Source organism: Lactuca sativa, chromosome 1, assembly GCF_002870075.4.
Source record: "Lactuca sativa cultivar Salinas chromosome 1, Lsat_Salinas_v11, whole genome shotgun sequence".
Taxonomy (NCBI): Eukaryota; Viridiplantae; Streptophyta; class Magnoliopsida; order Asterales; family Asteraceae; genus Lactuca; species Lactuca sativa.
In genome coordinates this window covers 15,139,414-15,152,234 of record NC_056623.2, presented here as the reverse complement: position 1 = coordinate 15,152,234, position 12,821 = coordinate 15,139,414, and the positions used below count along the sequence as shown (strand labels likewise).

Below are 12,821 nucleotides of genomic sequence, written 5' to 3'. Positions count from 1 at the left end.
ATGGGTTGATTGTGTAAATCATCCATACTTGTATAGTGGACTAATGCTCCATGGATAATCAAGTTGGGCTAAAACCCATAGGATGGTCCATGGATGCTCCATGGTGTATTTGTACCCATGGATCATGGAAATGAAAGGCCATGTCAATTAGGGTTTACATGGTGTAACCCTAACTATATAAGCATCTTATTCTTGACCAAAATCGGTTACTAGTGTGTGAAGTGAAAGGGCTAGCCGATTTCATGAGTTGTAGAATTCTCTCAAGCTATTCTAAGTGTTTTGGTGATTGTGATTCCATTTGAGGTGTCACACTTGGGGCACTAGGCACTCAAGCTTCATGAAGACTTTCTACACCAAAGAGGTATGTATTCTATCTTGCTATAGTCATTGTTTTGTATGCTAGATTAGGATAATACCTTGGAAGTTCTTATTTGCATGTATAATAGAGAAAACATAGATCCAAGGTATTTAGGGTTGCATGTACACTTAGGAGTGTTAGAATGCTCATAACCCAACAATATCAATATCTACTAAAATCATCAATAAAAGTCACATAGTAGCGGTTAGCATCCCTTGTGGCGGTTCTGAACGGTCCACACACATTGGTGTGTACTAGATCCAACAAACCTTCACCCCTAGCATAAGAACCAGTGAAGGGTGATTTTGTCATTTTTCCAAGTAGACAAGATTCAAAACTATCATCCGACTTTAGGTCAAATGAATCCAAGACTCCATCCTTTTGGAGTTAGCCTTTGTGTTTCTTGCTTACATGTCCAAGACGACAATGCCATAATGATGCTTTATCTAAGTTAGTGAAAGAATCAATACACAACACATTATTTCCTAGGTTATCTACAACAAACACAAATTCATACACACCATCACAAGGTCATGCTTTAAAATAAAGAACATTATTAAAGAAAGCATTAATACTACCATATTCATTATCAAAAGAAAAGGTAAGCCCTTGTTTGTACAAAGCATTAAAAGAAATAATATTCCTCGCCATTTCAGATGAGTAACAACATTTATTAAAATCTAATGTTAACACACTACTTAGCAACAAAGTATAAACTCCAATCTTGGTGACAGGTGATGCTTTCGTATTCCCCATGATTAAACATATCTTCTCCTGCTCCACATCCTCACTTCTTCTTAGTCCATGCAAGTCAGAACAAATATGAATACCACAACCGGTATCAAGGACCCAAGAATTAGAATGGGGTGAGTTAATAGACAATATAGTGTAAATACCTGCATGGTTGCGTTTCACCTTCCCATCCTTCACATATTGCAGATACTTTGGGCAGTTTCGCTTCCAGTGCGACTTTTCATGGCAATAGAAGCATTCAGCCTCTTTAGGGTTAGCAAAAGGAGTGACAGAACCTTTCTTGGTTCCACTAGCAGAGGAGCCTTCAAGGGACTTTCCCTTGGTGCCCTCCGAGGGGCTCTTCCTCTTCTTCCCTTTGCCTTGCCCGATTGCAAGACAGGGGCCGCGGTAGGAGTAGCGGTGGTAACAACCGACCTACCCTTAAGACCACTTTCGGTGGTCTTGAAGAGTCCTTGAAGCTTGCTGAGTGTAACTTCCTCCTTATTCTTATGATATGTCATTCAGAATTGATCAAAACAAGAAGGTAAGGAGTGCAAAACGATATCAATTGCCAACTCCTTGGGGAAGTTCACATTTAGCTTCAACAACCGGTCCACATACCTTTGCATTTTCTGCAAGTGGCCGGTGATGGGTTCACCGTCCTTCATTTGGCTTGTTATGGAGTAAATGATTCCATACCTCTCTTGGCGAGCACTTTGATGGTAGCGGTCTATCAAGTACTGGTGCATCTCAAAAGGGTAATAGTCCTCATAGGACTTCTGGATTTCAGCTATCATTGTGGCCATCATGATACATGCCACTTTCGTGGCATCTCTCTCATGAGTCCGGAATTCAACGATCTCCTTAGGAGTAGCAGTTGACTCATCAATTTCCTTTAGCTGCTTGTCAAGGACATATTCCTTGTCCTCATAGCGAGTGACCATCCTGATGTTCTGGATCCAATCCATAAAGTTGGAACCATCAAAAATGACTCTCCCACAAAAGTTCATGAGAGAGAAGGAGTCGGTAGGGTTTGAGCCAGAAGCAGCATTGTTTGAAGACATCTGAAAAGAAGAAAAACAAGTTTAGATTAGATATAAAGATAGTCCTAAATAAAAAACCCAAATGTAATATTAAGGCTAGGACCCAACACAATATTTTATAACTTAGAAGAGAGATATCGTAATCCAAGCTATAAAATATTTGAAGGTAGGTGAATGACGATTCACCAATTTCCACCATGAAAAACGAAATAAAGTATTAGGTTTTAATTGGTTTTGAAACTCCTAGATTCTTTGAGATTCATTGAACTTTTCAATGGCATGTTTCAATCTCGAGTGTGCCCTTCAAGTTTTGTGACTGGGATGCCAAGGATCACAAGACAAGGTGTGAAGTAACTATGCAAATTACTTGGTACCCTTAATATTTACCCCTCAATCGATGTGCCGGTTAACCATACGCACTCCATTGATACTATGATAAACATTAAGTTACCTTTTTCCTACCTTGTTAAGTCCAAGTTAGTGTGCCGGTTAACCACACACGCTCCACTAACGACTTAAACAAAGTGCAAAGTGTAATTTCATGGATTAGCACCTTATTCACATTTTCCTAAAGAAACTAAGATTGAGAATTTATAAAACATTTAGTTACTTTAGTATCATTATACCTTTAATGAGAATTTAAAGTCATTATCCTACCCGTTCGGCTAACGACCCTCCACCAGTCAAGGAAGCGGTGTGTAACATCCCCCTCTGGCATGTATCACAATATTGTCCGCTTTGGGCCACTTGGCACGAGGACTTCCCAGGGGTCACCCATCCTGGTACTACTCCCGCCCGAGCACGCTTAACTGCAGAGTTCTTATGGGATCTGCTGCCCTCACGGCTTTAAAACAAGTTGTGATAGGGAAGGTATCCACACCCCTTATAAGGAATGCTTAGTTCTCCTTCCCAACCGATGTGGGATCAGATCTAACACACTTTCACCCCCCATTATAGGGTTCGACGTCCCCGTCGAACACATCGACCCGTGCCCTGGCTCTGATACCATTTGTAACATCCCCCTCTGGGACGTATCACAATATTGTCCGCTTTGGGCCACTCGGCACGAGGACTTCCCAGGGGGTCACCCATCCTGGTATTACTCCCGCCCGAGCACGCTTAACTACAGATTTCTTATGGGATCTGCTGCCCTCACGGCTTTAAAACGCGTTGTGATAGGAAGATATCCACACCCCTTATAAGGAATGCTTAGTTCTCCTTCCCAACCGATGTGGGATCAGATCTAAAACTGGGTTAGATATGATCCCACATCGACTGGGAAGGAGAACTAAGCATTCCTTATAAGGGTTGTGGATACCTTCCTTATCACAATGCGTTTTAAAGCCGTGAGGGCAGCAGATCCCATAAGAACTCTGCAGTTAAGCGTGCTCGGGCGGGAGTAGTACCAGGATGGGTGACCCCCTGGGAAGTCCTCGTGCCGAGTGGCCCAAAGCGGACAATATTGTGATACATGCCAGAGGGGGATGTTACAAATGGTATCAGAGCCAGGGCACGGGTCGATGTGTTCGACGGGGACGTCGAACCCTATAATGGGGGGTGAAAGTGTGTTAGATCTGATCCCACATCGGTTGGGAAGGAGAACTAAGCATTCCTTATAAGGGGTGTGGATACCTTCCCTATCACAACACGTTTTAAAGTCGTGAGGCAACAGATCCCATAAGCTCTCTGCAGTTAAGTGTGATCGCGCGGGAGTAGTACCAGGATGGGTGACCCCCTGGGAAGTGCTCGTGCCGAGTGGCCTAAAACGGACAATATTGGGATACGTGCCAGAGGGGGATGTTACACGGTGGGTGAGGGTGGACACCCATTAAACTATCATTTTATAAGCAACAACCTTATACCCCCCTTATAGACTGACTTCGTGAATGAGGCCTAGCAACGGTAAAACGACTTTTGTTCTTATACATACATATAAGTATAAGGGTTGAATTTTAACTTTTAAAATTCTAGGGGTTGGAACTAAAGATTTAAAGTGGCCTTACATGTTCCAATATTTGAGGGCAAGTTTTGTAACTTTACAAAACCTTTCATCTTTCATAACTTATGAGTTAATGATGTAATAAAATGAGTGACTTTTCATTTTACGTAACCTATGTGTTACTTTAATTGACTTTTAAAGGTGTGACTTTTGGTAATCCATAACTTGAGGAAAAATTTTGGATTCCATTAAAACACATCAAAATCAAGAATTAAACTAACAAACAAGTTACAAATAATTCATACGATCTTCTAAACTCATAAGTTCATGAACATGCATATCAACAATTTCAAGAATCATAAATAAACAATATAAAACTTGAAATTTTGATATTAGCCATTGTAAATGGATTAGAACAACCATTACACCATCTAAAACAAGTTTTAAAACAACCATAGGGACGATTTCATTAATTTACTCTAAAATAAATTTGACAACTATTTTTAGTATTATTCTTTTTTTTTATCTGATGTTTCAACATGTTGTAACCTAATATATAACGATTAGGGCCGGTCCAAATATATATGGGCCCAGGGCGAAAAGAAAAAAAAATAAAGATTAAAAAAATATTATTTATTATTCACTGTAAACGCATTCAATTAACAATAACAAACAAGCCAATTTTTTTTATCTTTTGAGTTAGTTTGAGTTTGAACCAACTTTAAACCCTAAAAATCATTTAGGTAATATATATATATATATATATATATATATATATATATATATATATATATATATATATATATATATATATACACACTACATAGCCTAGAAATTTTGGGCCCCTGTAGACGTGAGACCTTGGCGGTCGCTCGGGTTGCCCACTGTCTGGACCGGCTCTGATAACGATACATTTTTATTATATATACTAGGTGTGAAACCCGTGTAATACACGACGGGTTGATTTAAAAAAGATTAAACATTAAAGTGTAAACGAAAAATATTTTTTAATGTACAACTTTATAATTAAGAAACAAACATATTTATTACAATTTAATATCATATATATGATATTTAATACTTTATATATATAAGTATATTATTTTAATTTTAAAAATATATGACTTTAATTTTAAAAATTGAAACAAACCAAAAATTGACAAGTGAATAATATTTATTTCAAAAATACCACAAAATGATAAGTGTAAAAACTCATAAGAGATTAACATATGACAAAAAAAAAAAAAAAAAAAAAACTTAAGTATTAAGTATGATTGGATATCTTATCCATTAACGCTTTCATTTTGGACATGTATTTATATTTGCAAAGTCTACATCTTCTAGACACACCCATGTTTTTTGTGCGCACTCATTCTCTTAATTTATAATTTGTGAACGCTAACTTAAACTCCAATAACGAACATTGCTATGGACTCATTCATCTCAACGTTATAAAATTAATTTATGAAACACCGTTAGTCAAGAGGGTGACACAATTATATAAAATTAATTTATGAAATAATGAAAGACCCATGACTCACGTGTTTCAGCGTGACAAATCATCAGCTTACCAATTAGGGTTTATGAAATATTCAAGGGAAAAATACAGAAAAGCCCAACCAATTATGCTTGTATATACAGAAAAACCCTTATATTATTTTTATGTTCAGAAAAACCTTTATATTATTATTTACATTTCAAATAAAACCAAATTGTAGATTTTTAAGAGAAATAATAAGCTAAAAATATGATATGATATACATATCCCTTATACTTCTTCGATTATATGCGAAAACATATCAAACTGAAATATATGTCGACTACTTTCATTCAATTGTATTCTCTACATGGTTGATTTTTTCCTTCTTAACAAATTGTTTTTATCCAAATTAAAATGAATGTCGTATCGAGAAACAAAAATATAAGCAACATTAAATTTTTAGTTGTCAATTTCTCTTAAAACCCCGTATTTTGGTCTTTTTTGAATGGTAACTATTAATGCAAGGGTTTTTTTTTAATATAAAAATAATATAAGGGTTTTTCTGCATATACATGTATAATTGGTTGGACTTTTTTGCATTTTTCCCAATATTCAAAGTAACTTTTAATTATTGAATTAATTTAATCCCAATTAATTTCAAAATAATTTCCTGATAAATTAATAAAATAATTTCTTCTAAACACTTTTTGTCTTTTAATTGTTCAAATGATAACAAAACCTTGTTATTATTAGAAATATTAACAATATTTAATGACTTTGAACATTATTTCCAACATTAAGAACACCTTGAAACCCCTACTTATTCGCCTTTAATTGTCTACAAAGTGCAATATAAACCATAGCTAAAATTCGGCCTCGAGAGTTAATCGACAACCATGTTAATGGACTGTCAGTTAACTGTAAAACAATCAACTACCAATCAACTAGCTACACGTACATATCAATTATTAGTTTATATAATGGTCATTAATTCTCAAGTCACATTAAACAATATTGTTATCATTTTGAATATATTGACAATATCTTTGTAATCTATTAAGAAATATATATATATATATATATATATATATATATATATATATATATATATATATATATATATATATATATATATATTTGTTAAATATTTATAGTAAATCTAAAATAAATTAAATAGATTTATGTATTATAAAAGGACTATAGTCCAGTTAGTCTTCTTATTTATTTTTTTAATTTATTTTTTACTTTTTCTTTGACATGAAGTTGGGTTCATAATTGTTGACCGCGTCATTGGAAAGTGATTTTGCATAGAAGCTTTGAGCAATGAGCAATGAGGCCGGTAGGCCGATGAAGAATGATGGCTTTGGGTAACCGGTCACATTACTAAGATTGATTAGGGATTGTATCAACAATCAACAATGGTTAATACTTAATAGTGGATTTTAGATGGACAGCCTTAGGATGCCACTCTCACAAAATTATTCATGCAGTTTTTTTAGAAAATAAAAAATCTTTAAATAATAAATTAGAAGTGTTTTTATTTAAGGTCCTATGTTCTCGTAAATAAATATAAAAGTATAAGGTTTTAGTAGTTATTTTTTCCAACTATGCAGAACTTCATAAGTCACTAAATAAAGATGAGTTACATTATAAAGTTTTGAAAAGTTAAATAACTTCGTATTTTATTCATAAAAATTATTAATGGAATTTACTTTATTTTTTTTTCTTTTTTTTGATATTGAGATTTTTCTTAATCTAATAAATTAAAAATAAATAAATAAGAAGACAGATAATAACGATAAAGAAATGTATAATTTCTTTTTCTCATTTTTGGCTTTTGGTTTGATTTTTTGTTAGTCTTATTTTTATTATAAAATATTATTATAACGACAAACATTATCATAACGATAGATTTTCCCTTTCCTTTTTCTATATGATATTTTGTTTGGTTTGTTTTATTATATGGGATTTTATTTTGAATAACCCACGTGGGGCACTATTTTCCACTCTTTAATTTGTTTATATTTTAATTCTTAAAGAAGGTATTAGGTTTACATTCTAAAAAAATATATAACGTCATTTATCTCTTATTCTTCCAAGAATTTGTTATATATATTTTTAAATTTAACAAAAAAAAGTTGTGAAAGAAAAGGAAGTCACGTTGTTAAAAGAATGAATCGTATTCTTTAATAATCAATTTTTTTCAAAATGTTTACTGATTCATAAAATATGTAATATATTAGATTATGTTCACGTATATATATAAAGAATAATAACTATAAAATTATATATATATATATATATATATATATATATATATATATATATATATATATATATATATATATATATATATATATATATATATATAACCACATCAAATGACATTTATTTATAAACATTGGTGATTTTTATACTTATACTCATAGATGAACATAAGTTTATAAATGACCATGGGTAATTATCATGTGGTTATATGGTTATAGGATATAATTTGGTTATGTTTTGAACCTATCAATATATATATATATATATATATATATATATATATATATATATATATATATATATATATATATATATATATATATATATATATATATATATATATATATATATATATATATATATATATATATATATGAGTGTGTGTGTGTGTATGTGTATATATAGTCCTTTCATGAGACATAAGAAGAAACAAGTTTCTAGTTCAATTGCTTGCTAATAATATCATGGCAACATTCCCATCCCTTCAATTGTTTCTCCTTTCGTTCATTACATCTATCATTTTGATGATCTGTATTCGTTTCAAATTCTTTTCATTTGGTTTGAAGATCAAAAAATGTTTACCCCCATCTCCACGAAAGCTTCCAATCATTGGAAACCTCCACCAACTAGGATCGCACCCCCATCAATCTCTACATGCTTTGTCTAAGAAATATGGTCCACTCATGCTCATTCACCTTGGTAGCATACCGACACTTGTAGCTTCATCAATCGACGCAGCCCAAGAAATCTTGAAAACCCATGATTCATCATTTTCAAGTCGGCCCAATATAGCTATAGTCAAAATCCTTTTCTATGGTGGTAAGAACCTAATATTTTCTCCACAAGGGGAACATTGGAGGAAGATGAGGACTGTTTTAGTCACCCGTCTAGTTAGTAATGCACGTGTTAAGTTATTTCGAAAAGTAAGAGAGGACGAAACAAGGAATCTGATTGGCGTGCTTGTAGAGAGTCGTGGCTCTGTGGTTGATATGAGTGCATTAATAGTCAAACTTACAAACACGATAATTTGTAAGTTGGCATTCGGGAGGGTACATTCTGGGTCCAAGTTCACAAACTTATTAACAGAACACATCGAAATGATTGCTACTTTTAGTGTGGGGAGTTATATTCCATGGTTATCCTGGGTAGATAGACTGACTGGCTTAGAGGGAAGAGCAAAAAGAGGTGCTCAAGAATTTGACGTGTTCCTTGAAGGTGTTATTGAAGAACATGTGAATAAAAAAAGAGGAATGGATGCTAAAGGTGATGATGTGCAAGACATAGTTGACATCTTATTGGAATTCCAAAATGAGAACACAAGCGACTTTACCCTTGACAGCGATTCCCTTAAAGCAGTTATTTTGGTATGATTTTTTTTTTCTCAAGGATAACGTGACATTAATTATTATACTTAGAACATCCACAATGCATAGTTCGCTACGAGAGTTTAATGAGATGACATGCTTAATTGACATTCACCGGATTAAACTCTATCATCGTGAGATGCCACCATTATGGGATGTCATGATATAGAGTTTCATGGCCATAGAAGTCTTCAATTTGAAAAAAAAAAAAACCTTTTACGTATCTATAGCTAGTTGCTTAGTAACTTCCTACACATCTAAATTATTGTGTCTTGATTATATATATATATATATATATATATATATATATATATATATATATATATATATATATATATATATATATATATATAATCAAGACACAATAATTTAGATGTGTAGGAAGTTACTAAGCAACTAGCTATAGAAATATATATATATATATATATATATATATATATATATATATATATATATATATATAGGATTATTTGGAAAACAAAAAACCTAAAAAAACACTAAAAATCATAAAAATATATAAAAAAAATACTTAGAGATCACAAAACTTTTTTTTTTGAAAAAATCACAGCTTTTTATACAAAATATTTCATTTTTACAAAAAAATGATTTTTTATTTTTTTTCAGCGAATTTTAACAAAAACCTGTGAATTTTTATAATAAAAATTTGTGATCTCTAAGTATTTTTTATGCATTTTTATGATTTTTAAGGTTTTTTTAGGCTTCTTTTGTTTTCCATAGAACCTATATATATATATATATATATATATATATATATATATATATATATATATATATATATACTATGGAAAACAAATAACTAGGGCAACATCTACCGGAACCAATAATCAAATGACACGTGTCTATTTCTTTCTTCACAAGTAATGTATTGTGGAAGTGATGTGTTGTCATGTTTTCATTGGTTCAAATATGTGTTGCCCTAATCATTCATTTTCCATATAACTCTTCCCTATATATATATATATATATATATATATATATATATATATATATATATATATATATAGGGTTAGATTATTTTGTTTCAATATCTATTGTGTGCCCGTATGATTGATTCTGGACCAATCATTTTAGTTATTTTAAGAAAGTAATTAATGCATATTACATGTTGAAGATATAATAGATATTAATTACATCTTCAGCATTTAATATGCATTAATTACTTTTCTTAAAATAATTAAAATGATTGGTCCAGAATCAATCATACGGGCACACAATAGATAGTGAAAACATTTGAACCTAACTCTCTCTCTCTCTCTCTCTCTATATATATATATATATATATATATATATATATATATATATATATATATATATATATATATATATATATATATATATATATATATATATATATATCACGTGGGCATATATTTATGTATTGTGCTCGATCTAGCAAATAGTATGAACAGTATCGTGTTGGACATAATTTACTTGGCTTCAAGTGTATATATGTAGGTACGTAAAGCATCGATATCAAATTTAAACAAGATACGCATGCATGCAAACGTTTTGATTCAATTCCTTTTTTAAGTATGCGACTTTGCATTGAAAAAAAACTTAACTTTTTAGTTGCTTGCTTGTAGCTGTATAGTACATATGAAGAAAATCAAATTAAAACTAATAAACTATGACTTTTTTTGTTTATTATTTATAGGATGTATTTGCCGGGGGAACGGATACTATATACAACACTTTGGTATGGATACTCACTGAGCTAATAAGAAACCCAAGAGTAATGAAAAAATTACAGCAGGAAGTTACAAAAGTGGCACAAGGGAGATCCATGCTTTTCGAGGAAGATTTTGAGAAAATGGAGTACCTAAAAGCTGTGATAAAGGAGTCCTACCGATTGCATCCTCCGGCCCCATTTCTTCTTCCTCGGGAATCAGTAGAAGATGTGAAAATGATGGGATATGATATTCCAGCAGGCACACGAGTGTTTGTCAATGCCTGGGCAATAGGAAGAGATCCTACGGTATGGGAAAATTTTGAGGAGTTTAAGCCTGAAAGATTCTTGGACAGTTCCATTGACTTTAAAGGGCATCATTTCGAGTTGATTCCATTTGGTGCCGGCCGTAGAGGATGCCCTGCAATTCATTTTAGTGTAACTATCTTCGAGCTTGTATTAGTAAATCTCGTATACAAGTTTGATTTCAGATTGCCAGATGGAGAGAAAATAGAGGATATGGACATGAGTGAGAGAAATGGGCTTACAGTCCATAAGAAGGTCCCTTTACTGGTTGTGCCGACTCCTCGGTAGCTTCATTGTCTGTCAACTTCCAAATGACGACGTCGGTAATAATTTGATTTTGGGTGTTGTTGTCTACTATCTTCGACATCTCCTTCAATATCTTAGCTGTTTGTGAAGTCGGCGTCTATTGCTTTGCTTAGCGTTCTCTTTGTTTGGATTGTTTGTTTACTTTCGTTTTTTTCTTGTGACGTTGTTTGTTTTTGTCTTGTTCTCGTTCACCTCCTTGGTGATTTCTTATAACGGAAGTTTCCATATATTGTCTTCTTTGTTGTTCAGAAAGAATATATATATACATATATATATATATATATATATATATATATATATATATATATATATATATATATATATATATATATATATATATATATATATACTAATGATGCGAACTGGACACGACCCACGAGTGGCGTAAGGTTTTAGTTAGAGTGGATATCGGAGGAAGAATCCACTGAAATTAAAGTGTTATTATGTTTAAGAATTAAGAGAGTTAAGGTGCATTTCTATAAAGGGTAAAAACCAAAGTCTGTTCCATTGTTTGGCATGGATATCGGCTTCTAAAAGTTCCATGGTCCAAGAAAGTCGTCTCCAATGTTTATATCGGTTATTGGACCAAATAATTAATATATTAAACGAAAATAAATACCTTGAAGTGTGTCAACCAACTCCTAGATGAAAGGTCAAGAAATTCTTTAAAAGTTAAAGTTACCTAAGTAGTGAACTTTTCTCTTTTGATCCTTCCAAAATCAACTGCATTTTGTTTCCTAAAAACATATCGAATCCAATACTAAATAAATCCAGGATTCAAACTTTCGGGTGTCCAATTTAATAGAGATCACAAAATTAAAAAGTTGAATTTTTTGGTTATCAGTTCAAATTCTTAATAATACTAGCTAATGTCTTGTAATTGTTCACGAGTTTTTATATTTTAGAAACAATATATAAATATATGGTTGCTACTTGCTCATACTACTTAACATAATAAAACACAATAAAAAACAAATACCATAATAGGAAAAGAAGTAACCATTTTATATAATTTATACGTAAACAAAATATTAGTATGTGTTTATATTATGTAAAATCTATGATCTAACGAACTTAAATATACTTTTCATATCGGTCATGAAATTTGTGCATAATAATAATGTTATTTATGAGATACAAACTAAAAAAATATGATACGCCGTTTTTCAAATTGTATACCCATTTTTTTTTTCAACTATCAAAATTAGGTTTTAATATGTTAGTAGTTTAAGATTATGTAAAATTTCACCCCTATACTATTGTCTTGATAGTTAGGTAGCTTAGATATGCTCATTTCATGTACTATGACTGTGATTAAAACAATACAATACAACCGCT

General features: G+C 32.1%; 1 protein-coding gene across 1 annotated transcript; it reads left to right on the top strand.

The window, feature by feature from the left end:
- Positions 1-8,231: 8,231 nt before the first annotated feature.
- Positions 8,232-11,710, top strand: LOC111916769 (cytochrome P450 Tp4149). The gene is made up of 2 exons (XM_023912427.3): positions 8,232-9,184; positions 10,860-11,710. Exons 1-2 carry the CDS (start codon positions 8,285-8,287, stop codon positions 11,463-11,465), a joined length of 1,506 nt encoding a protein of 501 aa, XP_023768195.1. The 5' UTR covers positions 8,232-8,284; the 3' UTR covers positions 11,466-11,710.
- Positions 11,711-12,821: the final 1,111 nt, after the last annotated feature.

Bases quoted from the DNA above. Each gene is read 5' to 3' on its own strand.
- LOC111916769 (XM_023912427.3), top strand. From the start codon at position 8,285: ATGGCAACATTCCCATCCCTTCAATTGTTTCTCCTTTCGTTCATTACA. The intron at 9,185-10,859 runs GTATGATTTTTT...TATTATTTATAG, and splicing joins CCCTTAAAGCAGTTATTTTG to GATGTATTTGCCGGGGGAAC.